Below are 19124 nucleotides of genomic sequence, written 5' to 3' on the forward strand. Positions count from 1 at the left end.
TGTGATGGGTATGGCTAAGGCAGTAGAGAAAATCTGGATAGGTTTGTTGTTGATCATGCCTTAAATATGCAAAGAATCAATTTGTAATGAGGGTCAGATAACTCAAAATTCCAGGGTAATCTCCCTGTAAAATAAAAACAAGCTGGTTGTGAGAAAAATAGTTGCAGAATTCTACTTAGAAAGATCAAATATTTTTGTGTAGCTCACAAAGATTTAAGTAAATGACAGTACTAAGATGTAAGATTGTGTCACTATACCACGTCTATAAAACTATATCATATCACATGTATATACTTACATAATAATGTATTACGGTCCTTGTTTTCACAGTATCTGAGACCTTCATGACTTTTAATGGATTTTTGCTCATGCTAGAGTTTCCAGCAGCTTTTAATGTTAATCACCAAAGTGGCTTCATGTCAGTGCAGTGGGGGAGCTTCTGTGTAGGCAGTTTGTTGAAAGCTTTAGGGTTTTCAGGATAAAACTTGTATATGTACATTGGTAAACAGGTAAACCTGCTGTCGGCAAATATGTTGTCACAACAGGTGATGTTCTTCCCTTTGACAGGAAAATAGTGACAAGCTGCAAATCATTTGTATGCCCTGTTGATTTACTTAAAGTCTCCCTTTGAGCTGTGAATATCACACTTTTTTGCAAATTTTTGCACTTCTGTACAGCTGGCAGATGAATAGCAGCACATGGAAGTACCTTCAGCTAAGAGTTGCCCCTGGATTTTGTAGAGAGTCTCTGACACATTTAGAACTGATTGGCTGCATTCCTCTTATGAGGGGAATGGATGAAACTACAGCTTGCACTGCTGCAATTGTACCAAAACCAAAATAGATTTGGTACTTTGTTCAGGATTTGTCCCTCTTAGTAACAAGTAAAAAATAAGACTGGTATGGTAGTGGGCAATAGTGTCTGATGTCTAGATTTTCAACATATCCTTATGAAAATAAAGCATTCCAGGATGTTAATTGCAAACATGAGCCACATAAATGTGACAACTCGTGAGGATCTCAAACGTTTTTATAGTACTATTTTACATCTTGCAAACTGATCCCAGATTTTCTACAGTTGTGTGGCTGGGATATTTTGCTGATGTTCTGACATCTGTAACTGGTAGTTCCTTTGTTCTGGGATACCAAAAGGGGAGGAAAAAGGGAAGAAAAAATAAAGGTGAGAAGAACAACTCAATTCTTACATACTCAGTCCCACAAGAGTCTTGGTTCTTGTGCTGAACACAGTAATGCTGTCAGAAATATAGTGAACAAGACAAATTGTGCAGAAAACCTTAGGGCTGGAATGCTTTCGAGGAAAGAATAGGAAATTTTAGGGGTAATTTGAGGTAACTGTCAGTGCTGGTACGGAGGACTATATTTGCTCGTAAGCTTTGCTGGCATTTTCTTTTAAAATCCTTTTTACAGTTGCTTTAGTCTGGACAAACACCTGTCCTTTGGGACACGTGTTTGCTGAGATCACCATTTTGCTCAGTCTGACTTTGCTTTTTGGCTCCCAAGTTGCTTTTTCTATCTTTGGTGAGGAAAAAAATTGAGAAAATGCATTGAATTTCTCATATGACAAAACATCTCTGAAGGTGATTAGGCTGGAGGAGATTAATGTTTCCATGGTTTGAACAGCAAATTAACATTTAGGAGAACAAATAAATCGATACCAAAGATGCTCCTTCTGATGATCTTAGTGAAAATTTCCCTGTTTGGACAGTTTATACATGAAAGCTGCTTTCATATATGAACATGTTCCATTCCCTAACAGCTCCAAACAGTAACAGCAATGTACAAGCAGCTTTCCTGTGCAGCAGAGGAGTTTTACTATGTGCTGCTTCCCCTCGTTTTTATCCACAACACAGTCCAGCCCTTCTGTTTACCCTGTTAATCACAGGAGCTACTCAAAGATCTTCCTTCTTATTCCAAGCACCCCATGTTGAATGCTGCGTGATGGGGAGCAGAAAGACTGCAAGTTTTGTTGCTTCTTTTGTAGGGGAGTTCTACAGGGTTAGAAGCAGAGCACAGAAGGCATCTGGGGAAGAACAGCATCTGCAGATCCTCGGAGGCTGCTCCGAGTGCAGGAGGTGATGAAGGTCGGAAGGAGCGATGAGGGAGACGAAGGACCTGAGACAGGTGGGACAACGCTCTCAGGAATAAGGTTTGAATTTTGTGTGGTCCCCTGGGTTGGGCTCCATGATCCTTGTGATTCTGTCAGAGGAAGGAGCAACCAGTGGGGCAGGAGCTGGAGGCAGGAAGGCGTGAGGGGAGGATGTGAGCCACAGCAAAGAGCCTCCACAGTCCAATTCCCACCAGTCAGCAACCTGCTCCCCTCAAAAAGAGCTACGAACAGTACCACAAGGTTAATCCCTTCTAAATTCATCTCATCCCTTTTAGCATTATGTTTACTTCAAGCATTTGTGGGAGATAATTATGAATGTGAAGATGTCACATTTGTCTGAAGATGCCTAGCATGCTTGTGAACATGATTACTTTTTTATGCCCTTAAAACTGTAGGAAATCAGACTATGGTTACAAAATGTTACAGTGGGAAACAAAAGGCACTAAAAAGTGAGAATTCTGGTGTCTTTATTCTCTACAAAACCGGATTGACTCTCATACGCCATCTGCCCAGTGCACCCAGTCAGTCAGAGGTGGGACAGGAGGGAGCAGCCTCCTGATCATGAAGTGATGGTGCAGTGATGGTGCATCGCAGAGCAGTGCAGAGGGGTAACTGGTTCTGAGGTATGCTGTCTTGCAGCAGCTTTGCTTAGGAAAAGGAGGAGATTTTCAGCACTGTCTCTGGAACGTGCAGCCATTCACACCTGCACAGGCAGGAGTGCAGCACACCTGGCTCAGGTGCTGCACGTGGAGTCGATGGAACCACGATCAGATGGAAACTAACATTTCAGCGTCGTTTGGCTCGACCAGCTATTGGGAAAATAATAATTTTCCCCCAGATGAGGAAATCGCTTTATTTGTCGGGAGAAGGAATCAACAATCTTTTAACTCTACAGCTGTAAGGGCGGAGGGAAGTCACGTGTACCCGCTACTCCACCTCAATCACTTTGGGAAGCCCCCCCCGGGCAGACCGGAGCGGGCGGGGCGTCCCCACAGCCTGGCCATCGCGCACCTGCCGCCGGGGCGGGGCCGTTGGGCTCTCACGGGCGCGCGCCTCGCCCGTTCAACGGCCGCCGCTCGAGCGCCCGCGCGCGCGCGCTGGGCGGAGGGAGGAGTCACGCGCCCCGGCCCGCTCCGCCGACCCGCCCCCCTAAACCCGCTCCCCGCCACCCCCGCCCGGCCCCGAGCGGCGCTCCCGTCTGGCAGCCGCGGCGCTCGGCGGCGCCTCTCCTGCGTGCGCTCCAGTTGGTACGGCCCACCGCGGGGATCATGGCGATTGATGGTAAGTAGGCCAATAACGGGCTCCCCTCGTCCCCGCTCGCTCCCCTCCTCCCGCGGCCCACCTCCCCTCCCCCCGGGCACGAGGAGGGGGACGGCTGGGGGGGGCGCAGCCGGGCTGAGGGGGAGCGAGGGGCGCCTCCTCCGCGTCCTCCCTTCTGCTCAGCCCGGCGGCCGAGGGAAGGAGGACGGATGCCGGATGCCGGGCGGGCGCCCGTGGGCGCTGCGGAGGCGGCGGCGTTGTGGCCGGAGCCTCCTCTCGCTGCCGTGAGCCGCCCTCGGGGTGGCGAGGGCGGCTGCTCCGGAGGTCGGCGGCCCCGCCGGAGTCGGGGCTGGCAGGGAGCTGTGCCGGAGGGCTCTGAGGGCAGAGAGTGCCTGCGAGAAGCCCCGGGGGTGCTTGTCGGTCGCGATAAGGTGTAAACGTTCCTCTCCCGGGGGACTTGGTGGGCTGCTTTACAACTAGCCTGCCCCTCCGGCCTCTGCCCGTAGCTCGGGAGAGCAACAAAGGAGTGAGATGCGCTCGGCACTTGTTGGGTTTGCTTGGAGATGGTCGCCGGGAAAGGAAGGGCTTTGTTTTGAAGCCTTCCTTCTCCATCCTGAGAGTGATTGTACGCTTCGCTTCGTCACATATCCTTAAAAAAAAAAATACCTTAGAACTTTAGTTTCAGGAAAACAAGGCTTTAAGATATGCCGCTTTGATCGCCCCAGCGCTTGGTTTTGAAAGCCTCTGATGTCTTAGCCTAAAGATTCTAGGGAAACTGTCGGGAAAATAAACAAGCTGCTCCCCTTTGTTTTGCACGTCAGTTGCCTTGCATTAGTGAATGAGGCCTCGGGAAGGAGAAGTTGCGCTGCGCGGGCAGGGCTGCCTGCTCAGCTGCCTCGGAAGCTGTGCGCGCCGGGACCGGAGCTGTCCAGTGCTGAAAAGCCGTTCTCGTGTTGGCGTGAAGGTAGCGACAAAGCCTGCTGGAGGTGGAGTTTTTAAGTAACTCAAGCTTAGAAAAACAATTGTCAGACTCTCAAAATCTCTCTTTGTTTCCCTCTTGTGCTACGTTATTCCAAAAGTCTTCAAGAACGTTTTTTAGAATGGAAAATATTCACGACAAATAAAAATTTGCATTTTGTATTTTCAGAGGATTTGGGTATTACTTCCTAAAAATTAAAATAAATGCTCATGAATGATTTAAGCAATCTAACTTGTATGAAAAGAATGAAGCGCTTTTCACTGGGATCAGACTACAGAAGTAGATCAAATGTCTTGCAGAATTGAAGTAACCATAATAGGACGTAAGCTCTGGAGGTGCTCAAGGCCAGGTTAGATGGGGCTTTGGGCAGTCTGGTCTGCTGAGAGGGGTCCGTGCCCACGGAAGGGGGTTTAGAACTGGATGGGTTATACAGTCTCTTCCAATCCAAACCATCCCGTGAGTCCAGAATTTGGCTTACAGTTTATGCAATTAAAGGTGCGGCAGGGATAAAAGTATCCGATCGTGAAACTGATCTGCTGGGCTTTTTACTTAATTCTCTTTACTGAAAACAGAAAACAAAATGTATTCTCCTGATGTGTTCTGCAGCAGGAATCCTCCATGTTCTCAATGGAATAGCTGACTGCTGTAGGTTTGTTAGTAGGTGTTCCAATTTTTATTCAGTATACTCCTCCTCCTGTTTGTGTTACAGTATCCACCTTTGATGAACACTGATGTTTACTGCTCAGCAGTGTTTAAAACTATGAGCTTGGTTTGGGTGAATACTGACTTGGAGTCAGGATCACACTCAAAGAAGTCAAAATATGTAATTTATTTAATGACCAAATAAATATGAAAATATTTTTGATCAAGTAGATAAAATACTTTACATGAGTTTAAAGACTGTGCAGTTGCATAGATTTTTTGGAGGCGGAGAGGAGGATGTTTAATTTTTGGTGAAGCCATGTGAGATAATATGTGAGATATGCGTGACTATAAACTTCAGATTGAAAAATAAATATAGTTCAAAATTCCTTTAGAGCCCAATGTATAAGTTTTGTGAAAAGTGCATAAAATTAAAAGAGCTCAAATTAAAATATCATTCTATGATCTGCAGGAAATGTAGAGCTTTTACTGCTTTTAAAAGTCTGTAAGCACTTTTTTTCATTGTTGCTCTGTGAGAATACCAGTTTACATTGGTTCTAACACTAAAAACAAAAAAAGGCTTTTTGTATCAAGTGTTTGAGAGAACCAAGGAGGCATTGGCCATGGCTAGGGGCCTTTATCACTGTCAGTGACAATACTTAGTTACTTTTTTGCATTATGGTTAGTGGTGGGCCTTTAAAAAGTAAGGACTCTTCAGATGACCAAGCTCAAAACACTAATTTATCCATTGCCAGAGCAGTTAAATCTTTCTCTTTCGACAGTTAATGTCATGTAAAATAATGTTTGTTTTCTTCGTGTGTTTGTTTTGTTTTGCTTGTGTTTTACAGGCATCAGGTACGTAGTTTGCATAGTTTAGGCAATCCCAGATTTGCTAGGAAACAGCAGGGGGGAACCTAATGGGAAGATTGTGAATGTAAATTATATTAAACAATTTAATTTATGGTTCTTATTTCTGATATATTTCTCTTCATAAATGAAATTAGTGTTAGTAGTTGATAGCAGGTGTATTTTGAGATACAAGGTGATTTATTGCTTAATATTCCCACAAATTGTGGAAGAAGCAAATTTATTCAATGCAGAGAATATCAGGATGGGGAGGATGGCAAGTAGAGTGGGGAGACAGACAAAACCAAGAAGAGCAGTGAGACAGAATGGCCAACAGTTTCATAGAGGTTCTCTTACTTACAGCTGTCTGAGCCTGGTGTCCTGTGGCTGTTTGCTGGGGTTGGGAAGAGCAAGAGTTAGGGGCCGTTTCCGAGAGTCTTTCAACATCATCATGGTAATGTTCCTTGTAGCAGCAGTCATTTGGTTTCTTTATCCTGTTCTGAGTAATAGCAGGACTTTGGTACCTGATTTAAGAGTTTTGATTTGATTCTGGGTAAGGAGCTAGCAACAGAAATCATATTGCGAGGAGGATGGAAAAGAAACATAAAGATCACTGTGGAGGCTCTATATCCTGAGACAGAACTGTGTACCCTCGTAAATTTATTTCTGCTGCATTTGGACTTCACTTGAATAGGTAGCGTGGTTTAGGCGGTACAAAACAGTGCATTTTTCAAGGAATGGAATACAATTTAGAGGTGAAGCATTTCAGGTTGTTATTTTTCCTCATGAGATTAGTGCTAAGAATTCAGATGTAGCATTGAAGAGAATAGTGAGCCATACAGACAAATGGATTTAGTAGAGAAGAAAGATTTATAGCATAGTGCTCTAATTTATAAATTATTGGTTGAGTAATGAGACTAATGAAGATGGCTTTTCATATTTTTTCCTTGAGATCCCACCAGAATAATACTTTCCCACCTGTTTATGGTTCCTCCTGTAGTACATGGAGGTCGTCCTCACATGGCTAAGCTTTTGAATACCTTTTACTTTGTTCCTGCATCTCCTGAGTGTCTCTGGAGTGCCCTCAGCTCTCCAGTGTTGGCAAGCTTGTTTTCCCTTTCATTCCTCATCTGCCAGCTGTTTGATTGGCAGCAGGCTGGCTGCCTCTGGGCTTGGTAAGATCTGTGGCTGTGCTGTTGATGGTTGCTGATTTTTATGAAACTTCAAATCCTAAAACAAAGTTGTGTTCTGACAACTTTGTATCAATGTTAGCATTAGTTAACTAAATTCATCAACAATGGAAGTATGGGGTGGGAAACCAAAAGCAGACTTTTTGGTTATGTAACTCTCATTTTCTTGAAAAAGAAAGCCCAAAGTACCAAGTGAAGCTAATTTTCATTTATGAATATAAGAGAGGTGTTAGAACCCTGCTTCATAAGGATTACACTGAAACTATACATAGTCACAAATTTCATAATCCAGACAAGAAACCAAGGAAAGAAGAGGGAGCTGCATGCAGTGCCTACGTAGGGGGCATTGTGTGTGGCCCATGGGTTGAATCTGTCTTAGGGAATAGCTTCATCTTGACTGCTGCTTTACTTGGGGGTACTGCTGCAATAGGCATATTGTGAGGGTGTAAGATGGCAAGGAGATACTCAGGTTAGTGCTGACCTGAACAGGCTAACTGCTGAATGGGATTGAGTTGTGCTTCTGAATCTGAGCTGGTCCAGCCAAGGGAGATATCAAGGAGAAGCAGCTGTATTAGATAAAGCCTAAATGTAAGAAAGCCACATTTTTTACACGTTAGATCCACTTTAAATGCATTTATTAAATGTGGAGTGGAACGATTGTTGAGGTATCTGGTTTTATCAGTCACACGGAATCTGTTTAATATTTTTTTATGTTCATTTGCTGTTCATAGTGAAAACTATTCAGCGAGAGTTATCAGGAGTTAGTTTTTTTCATTTTTAGTATGGTTCGCTGCATTATTTGCTGATGACAGTAAAACCTTGCCACGTGCAAAATTAACAATTTCTTGGATGGATTTGTGTTACATCATCACCATTGTCCTATTGGGCCAAGTGAAATTAAAAAGCCGTTAGTTCTTTATCTACTTTAAGGTAATACAGTGGGGTGCTTTTTAAAAAAGTTCAGCCTGTGATGAGGCATCTTTTTGATGTACTTGCCATGGGCTGAGATGAAACTGATCTACTTAGTATAAAAAGAGGTGATCTGTTCAGAGTGAAATTCTGGAATCCAGTTCATTTTGAATGCTTGGCACTATTGCAAATTGAAGCTCTTGGCATTCAGGATGGACATGCAGGAAACTAAACACCCATTGTCTGCCTGATTAAAAGTGCTGGCTTATGCTGTCCATCAAAATACAGATTTATAACTAAGAGGAAAGAGTCTTGCTGTCTTCTGGAGATCTTTCAACTGCTATAACTCTTTGGTCAGACTTTCTCGTCTTGTTATTTCCCAGCCAACTCACTAGACTTCTTCCAGCTTTTTTAATGAAGGGTGGGAGTGACCCAGAGTTGACTCTCTCAGGCTTTCTCCTGAACATTGTCAGTTCTCGTGCTGAAGAGGGCAAAGGTCTTACATTGTGTGTCAAACTAAATGTGCATCTGGGGATTGCAGTGGGGATTTCAAGTCAGTTTTTAATCCTTGCCATTTCTGATCTTTGGGTATTTAACTTTTGAAGGTGAGAGATGTTTTCTGCTGTCTGTGTAAATTCATCTCTCGAGTGATATGGAGAAACTTGGGAATAATTATTTGTAAGACAGCAAATGAGTACTGAGTTTGTGGGCAAATATGTTACATTCTGCAGGGGAACATCCTCTGATGTGGGAAATGATAGGTTCGGAATGATTGACACATATCTTACAAGTATTTTTGTTTTGTAGTCTAAAATAAACATTTTTCTTTCTAACTGGAATCTTTTGAAATACAAATTTTTGCTAGCAATCTCTCTTTGTATCACAAGCTTACTGTTTAATCTGAATTATGAAAAAGCTGGTTACACATGCTATTTCAATGAGCGTGTTTTTCTTGCAATTTCTTTGATTAACTAATTTATTACAACGTATACTTTTAAAATAAATTATGCATAAGTCCATGGATTATTAATCATAAAGATATGTTCCTTGGCTTGATTTCTGAAACTTTGCTCTAGAGTGTTGATTCAGTGGTATTAACTAACTAAAAAAATGGTAAGAATTAGCTGAAAGTCATACTAAATTTTTTTATTTTGTTAAATTTTTATTATTTTGTTACTATCAGTTCTCATTGTTGTCATTTTTCATTTCCAGTGCATCTGATGGTAGTGCATGTGGATTGGCAGTGTTTATTCTGTCGTATTGTCATTTGCAGTGAGGTAACCATTCTTACTATAGCTGCTGGTTCATTTTCTATTCTCATTAAAAAAAAAAAAAAAAGTGGTTTTATATCAGGTCTGACTGAAACCGTTTATATGGAATGTTAGTTATATATCCCCTATCTCTTCATTTCTACTAATAAGTCTTATTGGAAAAAGTACTTGACTGACAACAAAGTAAAATGGTATTTCAGTTATCAGAGAATGAGAAAAGAAAAGTGTCTTGTGATTGTGGGTAGAAAGGAAGCTGAGATAATATTTTCATGTTCTTATAACCAGTGGAGATATTTCAATTTGTTTCACTGTGGGTAGGATTGGACACACAGCTTCCATTTATTTTCAGTGTGGGTAGAATTGGACACACAGATTCCATTTGTTTCAGCGTGGGTAGGATTGAACACGCAATTTGTTTGAGAAACAGAAATGACTATGCTATTCTTAATTAATTGTCATTGATTGCTAACTCGTTGGTTATTGGCATTGGTGCTGTTGAATAGAATATCATTAAAAATTAAATATTTTCTCTGTAAAAAAAAAAAAAAGAAAAAAAAGAAAAAAAAAAGATGTCTCTGCCTTCATGGTCAGATAAAAAAAATATGCTTAAGTCAGTGCAGACAGGTGACCTTATCTACAGGCAAAGGAATTAATAGATACAGATTTTAAATGTTGCTAGCAGAAGAGAGATCTTTACAGTAGAAGTGGGAATCAGTCTCCTGTTTTTATAATACATTTACTCTTGAAAACTTTTTATCTTGAACACCTCTGCTGCTGACTTAATCAGATACTTATTTCTCTTATTAGTGGAGTAGGCAGGGAATAATCATTCTTTATTTACTTGTGAATGTTCCCCATCAGTTTTTTGTTTTTTTGCAAGTCCAAAAATCTTCTTTATAATGTTACTCTGCATATGAAAAGTATCGTGTGTTTGTATGGATTTCCTTTTTCTATTCATTATGCCTTCTGTGGTTCTGTTTTATCCTATGAAGTCGAGTGATAGAGAGGAGACCCAAACGGCACAAAATATGCAGGGTGTGAGCATGTAATAGTTGCATGAAGTAGAATTTTTTTTTTTGTATTTGATGTCTCTTTACTAATAAATTCTAATGTTGTTTGCTTTTTAACCTATAGAGGCATTCAATTGTAAACATCTCATTTTTTTACGTTTGCAGTATTGTAGACTTGTAGACTAAAATTTTAAAGAGTGCCACAGGAACGCAAAGGTGATTTTACACTGTGGGTGAGATGGGTTGATGAGTCCATGTAATTTTTTTAAGGAAAAACACCATGCTGATACCAGCAATAGAGTTACCCTTCTGTGAAGTGGTTTTGGCTCTTTTTATTGTTTTTCTGTGGTTAGCTATCCATTCATTTAATACAGGATTTTTTACCAGTTATGCTGTTTAGCAAGCATGGCTTTGTAATTCTCCACTGGGAGATCATGGGTTAAAAGAAACAATTGTCTAATGTTGAGTAAAATATTAAGTGAGTGATTGCTGAAAGTTGTCCAAACTTATGAAAATGCTAATGAAAATGCAAACCTCAATCGGGAAGTTGTCACATAAAAAGTCTGCCTCTGGAGTCACACCTGATGACAGACTTCAATGATGTGATGTAATTCTACTGCAAGTACTAATGTGTGGATTTGCTACTAAACTGAAGAATAACTTGTTTTATATACAGCGTTCTGACTTGCACCACAAAATTGATTCTGGAATTGAGACTTAGACATATTTGTCAGAGGGATGGAATGTATCTTTGCTGAGTTTGTGTAGATGACAGCAGAGAGGGGAACAGTTAGTATGCAGGAGGGCAGGAATGCAATAAGGCATATGCTCAGCAAGCTGAAAGAATGGGCCATATGAAACTCAGCAGACAAATGTAAAGTCCTTTGCCGCTCAGGATTGGCAAACATAGGCATCACTGCAAGCTGGCGGAGGGCTGGCAAGAGTATTTCTGCACAAAAGAGTCTGAAGTTCTGGTGATCAGCAAGTTGAAGATGGATCAGCTGTGTGCCTCGGTGTCAGCTGTATCTGTAAAGGGCTGTAAACCCAGTCTGAGAGATACCAGCAAAGAAGTTCCAGCAGAACTCCAAGCTGGTGGAGGCTGTAGTACTTGGCACGTGAGGAGAGGTGTGCAGTGAAAGCATGAGGTAACTGGTGTGAGCTACTAAACATGAAATGCCAACTGAGAGTAAGGAAGGCGCTCAGAGAATCTCTTGCAGAACTTGGTTGGCTTGGTTGGCCCTGAGAAACATACTGGCAAGATGATCCTGCTCTGAAATCCCTCACAGAGCCAGAAGTCGCTCCCAGTCTGATTACCTCCATGACAATGGCAATGCAACCATTTCTAGCTAGTCCTTCTCAGCACTTAGTAGTGGAGTTACAGCTCAACTCCAAACATAATAGATTTCTGGATTTTGAATTGTACTATCTTTAGAAGGATACAAATTTTACAGTTTAATTGATGCATAATTCTGGTGTGGTTCTGTGGTGTGTCTTTAATGCACACCTTTTCACGTTTTTGGTGTAATAATTGTGATAGCTGTATTTGCAAATAGAGACTTGGTGTACAAACCTGTATTTTAAATTGAGAAAATTAAACTTCATCAAATGTTTCAGCTGCCTTTTGCTGTGCTATGTAGTTTCATATGCAAAATTGCTTATACTTTAAATTGTTAAATAAAATATGATGCTCATAGTCAATATGGAGTAGAATTAATAACAGTTTATATCTAAATCAGACTATGAACTGTAAAAGTGTGGTGACCTGCCACGGTGTTAACATCAGTTACTTTTACATTCAAAGACCGAAAATTTCCGAGGGACGTAGCATTGATAAGAGATCTGTGAGCTAACCAAGACAAAAGCAGTCTACACCAATCTTTTCAGACTGCTAGAATGCTGAATTAACAGTTGACTTCATACAGTCATGCAAAATATTTTCATATTTATGGTTTAGTTTCTTTCAATCGCTGTTCATTATTATTCAAAGCTGAGAGCCTTCTTGAGAGCTTTAAGGACAGGAAAATTGTATTCATTTGTTAAACTGTGAATAAAAGCAAGATGTCAAAGATGTATTAGTTCCACAATTTTGAAGTACGCAAGGGAAAAGAAAAATCTTCCTGACTCTCTTGAGGATAATGTTTTGCATGTTTAATTAATTGCTTAAATAAAAAAGATGCTTTCTTTGACTTTATTTACAAAACATGTAGGTCACTTTATTTTTATTTAACAATCAGTTCCCATTTGAAAGCAATTTAGAGAAAGAGTAAAAGATTAATTACCTATTAGATGTGATACAACATTTGGGAGTTTGCAGGAAAATAGTAAAAAATTTAAATAATGAATTAAATTGTGTAAATCTTCCACATAATATTATAGTTGATCTAAAAGGCTTAATGCAAAGGCTTTATTTAGTGAAACCTCATCATGTCTTAGTATGTAAACAATTGAAAAAGATACCTTTCTTTATAAAACAGAAGGTACCAATGCAAAATCCATAACTAACATTAGTATTTTATGATGGGAATTTGTGCTTGTTGAATTCAGTGACTGCAGCATACAACGAAAGTCTAATGCTGCTCACTGGTCTTTTCACAAACATTTCTAGGTGGATATTTTATGAAAAAATATTTTTTATTAGTTTTTTTTTTTGTTCGCTTCTGAATTTATATCTACTGGGAAGAGAAAATCTGGGGAGAAGTGTTTTGAACTCATGGCTGCAATGACTTCAAAGAACATTCTAATCTCCTCAAATTTGATTTCTTCAGTGGCATAAGCCAAGATTCTTTTAAACCTATTTTTTTCTTATTCCAAAAAGGTTTTTGAAAGGCAAACATAAGAATGGCGCTGGTCAGTCCTTAATAATACTGTCCTTTCAGCATCTTCTAAATTGCTTTATTTTGTAATGATGATGACTGTACAAAACATCAGGCCGGCTCACTGGTATTTGGTTTCCCTTTCAGAAGTATCTTCAGGTCTTGTGGCTTAGATTGCTGAGTATTAAAAAAAAAACACAAACAGAAACTCAAAATGAGGATGCTTTCTAACTTCATACTTCATAGGCATTCTGTTGTAGAAGAGTTATGTTTTATTCCACTTATTTGATCCATTTTATCCTTCTTCCTGTAATAGATGGATTTCTTACAGTTGTTTATTTAGAATGTGAATTTCACTACAAGACATGTGTCCTCTCAAAACTCTTATTGTTATAAGCAGTTGGCACTTTTCAGTTATGAGATTTAAATATCAACTGATATTATAAAATCCTTTATTATATGGCATCATTTCTTTATGGAATGAAGGAAGTGTTGCATAGCACACGTTTTTATGAGATGGGAACAATTTTGTTACCTACAATTTGTATTTGAATGTTTTTGATATTGTATCATAACGTCCTTTTTCCACGTTTTCGTCAAGTGGAAAGTATTTTGTTACCTACAGTTTGTTTTAGAGTGTCTTAAAGCTTTTGGAGCCCTGTAGTGATTACTATATATGAAATAGGTTGTTTGTGGATTTTCAGAACAGTTCTGTGTTTCTGTAAAGTTTCAGAGCACCGTGCCTAATTACATATGTGAACAGAACCCTTCAGTTCTGTATTCCATGTGTCCTGGGATGTGTCCAGAGAAGGGCAATGAAACTGGTGAGGGGTCTGGAGCACAAGTCTTATGGGGAGTGGCTGAGGGAGCTGGGACTGGTTAATCTGGAGGCTCAGAAGAGACCTCATTGCACTCTACAATTTGCAGAATGGAGATTGTGATGAGGAGGAGTTTGGCCTCTTCTTGCAGGCAAGAAACAGGACCCGAGGAAAAGGCTGAAAGTTGTACCAGAGGAGGGTTAGGTTAGACATAAGGAAGAACTTTTTCTCCCAGAGAATGGTCAGGCACTGGAATGGCAGCACGGGGAGGTGGTGCAGTCGCCGTCTCTGGCGGTGTTCAAGAGGCGTCTGGATGAGGAGCTGTGAGATATGGCTTAGTGCTTGTGGTAGCGGTGGTAATGGGAGGACAGTTGGACTAGATGATCTTTCAAGTCATTTCCAACCTTGTGATTCTATGATTCTATGATGTTCCTATTAAAAATTATTATTTTGTAGTCAGTGAAAACAGGCTTAGTAGGCATTAAGCTGTGGTTAAGGTTTGATTTTCAGGAATATCATTCCAAAATATGTCAATTTAAAAAAGAATAAGATCATGAATAGTGTAAATGTATTCAATATAAAGGAATCGTAATAAAAATAAACTTTTTCAGGAGTTTCTCAATATCGTTAAAAGAATCTCTTCAACAGTTTTGCCAGTTCCTCCTTTAGGAGGATTTAGGAGTAGGTCGTTTTGGCTTCTGTCCCACATGTGTCATGGGTGACATGAAAAGTATTGCTCCTTCAACATAATTGAAATGTATTCTTCCAGTATTGTTCCCTTAGTGTCCTTACTAGGTATAATATGTGTTGTTTTCCTCTGTACTAGTTCTAACATTAAAATGCTTTAAACTGAAGTTTAGTATTTCTAGCAACAGCTTTGCTATTCCCTTATACATATCTCAAATTATTTATAGCTATTGTTTTGTTGTTGCTGTTGAAGTTCATTAAAAACAAAACAGCACCAACAACAAACTTCTTGAAGAGAAATTCCAAGTTAGCTCTGCCCCTCCTATCTGTTACAGGCTCTCTCTCTCTCTTTTTCTTTGTTTAGTTTTTATTCTTCAAAATACTGCTGAAATTATTTTGGCATTTCATTGTGTTAGAAGTATTTCTGATCTTTTGAGAATTTTTGTGTAGATGGTGGTTCCTTTGAAATGGGAAATGACGCTTTATGCATCATAAATATTTTTAGAAGTGTTTCCGCTAATTTGATTGTGTTTTTAATTTTCTCAGTATTAATTTTCTGTAAAACTCTTACAACTGGATTATCATTCACAACGCTAAGCCAAAGATACATTTACTTATTTAGCAAGTCTTCAGTTTATATAGAATACTCTTTGAATAAAACAATCATTTGCATTTTCTTAAATGATAGATTTTGCTGCTTTTTCCTTTCCACTGCTTACAAGTTTTATTAAGAAGCCAATTACTTTTAATTCATCAACGTTTTCTGATGTTTTATTTTCAAATAGGTGGAGAACGAACCTGTGGTGTACATGAGCTAATCTGCATTAGAAAAGGTAAGCAACATTTTGTAAAAACTACTTTCCTAGCTTGTGAATTGCATTCGTGAGTTATCAGCTCCTTAATGTTAATGCCTTATTTTTTTTAATTTTAGTGTTGTGTATTTGTATTGCAAAATCTTTTGATGCTGACACCATAAATTAAAAAAAAAAATCATGAAATAAAGTAGAATTTTGAAATTGCAAAATAAAACATGCGTGGTCACAAAAAGGAAAGTATTTCCAATATTCACTGAGTTTCACGGGAGTTGTCATCTTTGTTCAGCAGTGGTAGGAAACTACAAAATACATAAACTTTAATCTCTGTCTTTTACTGTCGGATTTTTGTAGATTGGTTTGATTTCAAGTAATGGTTGAATGTGAGAATATTTTAAATAAGCGATGTAGTGGGCTGCCTGTTTCTTCCTATGTTTTCTTGAGATCATAATGACTCATTCTATGAAAACAGCTTTATCAGTTATAAAACCTGTAATTGATAGAGTATGAAATAGGACTGTGCTCAAGAGAAGGCTTTTATAGGTTTAAAGCTGAGCTAAAATGACCAAAGTTGCAGTTTGATGGTAAGTTCAATTCATAGAATGACTAGATACAGTTCTGTGTTCTGCCCCACCCTTTGCCAGCCCAACACTCGTTTCTGCCTCCTTTGCAGTGCTGTTGCTGTTGAGTTTTGTGTTCTGATCTGAAAGCTAATCTTATTAATAAATAAATAAATAAATAAAATGTTTCTTCAAGGATTAGTTTGTTGAGTTGACTCACCGTGAGGTCAGAAGAATGTTTCCATTGTAGTTACTTAAAGGTTTTAGTAAAAATATTTATTAAAAAAAGCCAAACTCATGTACATACTTTTTTCTACCCTCAAAGTTAAGTCTACCAGTTAAGGTGAAAAACAGCTTTATGGCCACAACTTGTCTTTTCCAAATAATTTATTAAAGGAGTGATATAGAGTTGTATGCCATTTGATTGTATTGCAATTAAAAATGCTTTTCTTTTAAGCTCTAAGTTATTCCATTAAAAAAAAAAAAAGAAACAACAAAACATCAAAGCCTTTATTGCCATCTCTGTCTTTCCATTGATGGATAAATCAGTGCCCATGGTGCTCTTTATTCCTTCTATAATAGGTTCTGCTTTTCTTTCTGAATAATGTAACTCATTGAACTAGGCAGTTCAGAAAGCCTGCTGATGGAGTTGCAGAGTCCATCAATCTTGCTCATCGCTATTTGTTTCAGGGTATTGTACTGAGTTAAGAAAAATGTTTTCTGCATACTTGAAGGCAGCAGTTGTTTGTTTTTTGTTATAATTGCTGAGAAGATCAATTGAAGGGATGGCATTTTTTTTTTTTTAAGGTTTTAGATATTTTAAACTTTTAATAATAGTTCCCTGGAATGTATTTTAGCATTGGTGGTTACTGGTTTACCTAAACATAAGTGTGATTTAAAGAGAAGCATCCTGATAGTACCATTTATACTTGTGTTATGTTGGGTTCCTTTTTTCCTTAGACCAGTTTCCATGTGTATTCTTGTAGCCTTCTGTGCCCATATGCACAGCTACCTCGCAGTGCCCATATGTGCAGCTACCTCAGTGACAAACTTCTTGTAATGTGGGAACAGGTGCATTTTTTAATCTGTCCTTTCTCTCTGCTTAACAAGTAGCATGTAAAGCATAATGCACTTGCCATCACACTGCATGCTTTTCAGTTGCGTAGTGTTTAGATTCCTTGCTTTTACTAAATTGGTTACTTTATCTAAGACTTTACATCATCTGGTATGCATTCAAGATGTTTTGCTTTGTTCTGTCTGACACGTGGCCTGGCCTACGGATGAATTTGTGTGCCAGGTGTCCAGGGTCTGGATCAGGATCTGAGTGCATGCTCCAGATTCATACTACTCAGAACATGAAGGCCTTTCCAAACTGAGCACTTGTTGGAGTCTGGAGCAGGTCATATTGGGGCCTTCTAGCTCTGTCCCTAATGCCCAGGATACTAATTTCAAGCTTATGTAGGAAAGGGCTGAAAAGTGCATATTTTGTGGCATAGAAATCTTCCACTTTGCAATATCTTGAGCATGCTGTGAAAGCCAAGGCTTCTTTGGTTCATGAGCTCACTGTTAAAGTTTGATGGACAATTAAGTTTTCAGACATAGGAAAAATCCCTGCAGTCTTGACTTGTTTGTGCAAAGTCATGTCTCCACTCCCTTTTCATTGGTGCCCATGTGACTGTGGTACCAGGGGTGTACTCTCAAGCACTGTTAGCATTTATTTATTCATTTTCCTCCATACATTTGACAAAAATATTCTGCATTTGCTATTTGCTTGAATCTTCTAGTGCTTTCTGCCTGGAAGTGGTACCAGAATACAGCTACCCAATGACTGTAGTGACAGTACCCAAGTGGAACCCCTGAAGGAAAGATTAGTGATAAATAATAACCAGTGTGAGTAACCCAGTGCCTTGTGCTTCATTTGCTCTGATTCTCATAGCCCTTCCAAATATTTTATCAAGAAGCAACTGATATAGTAAGCAGGATATTGCATCTTATTTGTCCTGTACTGAAAAGGGAAAAGCAAGTAAACCTGTCTTCAATGAATAATGCGAAGGAAAATCATTTTCAAGTTATGTAGTGTAATTAGAATTTATGCAAGGATTATAAAACTTGAAATACAGCTGTTAGTGGTGATTAATTTTTCATTCTTATTAGGAAACTAGCCTGTTCCTGAATTGTCTTTTTTTGCCAACTGATTTTTGCTGGGGAAGTAGGAGCCTTGGGGTGACTGATGCTTAAATGGGGAAAGGGACCATAAATATTGTCAAGGCTAAGTGTGGCCACACTGTTTAGCTCGAATTATTCAGTTGAAACTTCTTTATATGTATATGAAGACATAACTGTAAAAATAAAGACCGAAAAAGAAACCGCTGCCTTTGAGGATATTCAGATTTTAAATTAAAATTATATGAAATTTCACTTTTTATTTTTTAAGAGCTTGCCTTCATTACTTTTATTTTCTTAGATACTCCATGCTGCAGTACTGAGGCTGGAAACAATGCAGGAGGGTTGACTTCTCATTTCAAAACATCATAAAAGCTTCTTTGAAGTTAACAATTCTTCCACTGAAATAAAACTAATTTTGGTGGAAGATTTATTTTTAGCTTTTAAGACTTGAAAATTTGCCAGTACTGATTGTAACGCTTACTGAATATCTGCAATTATCTGAATCCTGGTGTGAATATGATGTCAGTATGGTGCCAGTACAGAACTCAGATTTGCTAACCAAAGGTGTTGTAATTTTCGTCTTTAGGACTTGCTCCCACTTCACATAATGTTGTTGTGGTTTCATAGATGCACAAGATGGACTGTGTGGCAGGTCTGTTTCTAATCTGCACAAGAGGGTTTGCGGTACTTTTGCAGTGTCTTGCTTGTATGGTTTCCTTTTGCAGATTCATACATATTTGAGAAGCGTGTCTAAAATATTGATGGCGGTAGGAAGACTTTTCTGGAAAACCTCAAAAACTAATTTGCATGTATTTTAAAATGAATGCTCATTTGAAGTATGTAACTATACTACACGTGTCTTGAAAATGTGCATATTTGGAAGCAATTATGTAACATCCAGTGGCTGCAGAATATAGAACCAGGTACTTCCCAGCTACAGGAAGTGTAATCAGGTTTTCAGAAATCTGGCATTGCAGCACTGAAATTTGTGACTTCTGTGTGCAATGTAGCTTAGTGGTTGCAATGTTTGTATG

General features: G+C 39.2%; 1 protein-coding gene across 3 annotated transcripts in view; it reads left to right on the forward strand.

Annotated features, from left to right (window-relative positions):
• Positions 1 to 2027: 2027 nt before the first annotated feature.
• The window catches only part of SYT14 (synaptotagmin 14), an 87239-nt gene continuing 70142 nt past the window's right edge, over positions 2028 to 19124 (forward strand). For 2 of the 3 annotated variants that reach the window (XM_052685620.1, XM_052685630.1), the window contains exons 1-2: positions 2028 to 2141; positions 15338 to 15385. In XM_052685620.1, the coding sequence (XP_052541580.1) occupies positions 2096 to 2141; positions 15338 to 15385 (94 nt within the window). In that variant the 5' untranslated portion in view covers positions 2028 to 2095. Of the gene's footprint in view, positions 2142 to 3295; positions 3409 to 15337; positions 15386 to 19124 lie in introns of those variants that run through there. The other variant, XM_052685627.1, reaches the window with a different exon arrangement.

This window comes from Tympanuchus pallidicinctus, unplaced genomic scaffold (genome assembly GCF_026119805.1).
Source record: "Tympanuchus pallidicinctus isolate F22 unplaced genomic scaffold, pur_lepc_1.0 scaffold1, whole genome shotgun sequence".
In the NCBI taxonomy this organism is placed as follows: domain Eukaryota; kingdom Metazoa; phylum Chordata; class Aves; order Galliformes; family Phasianidae; genus Tympanuchus; species Tympanuchus pallidicinctus.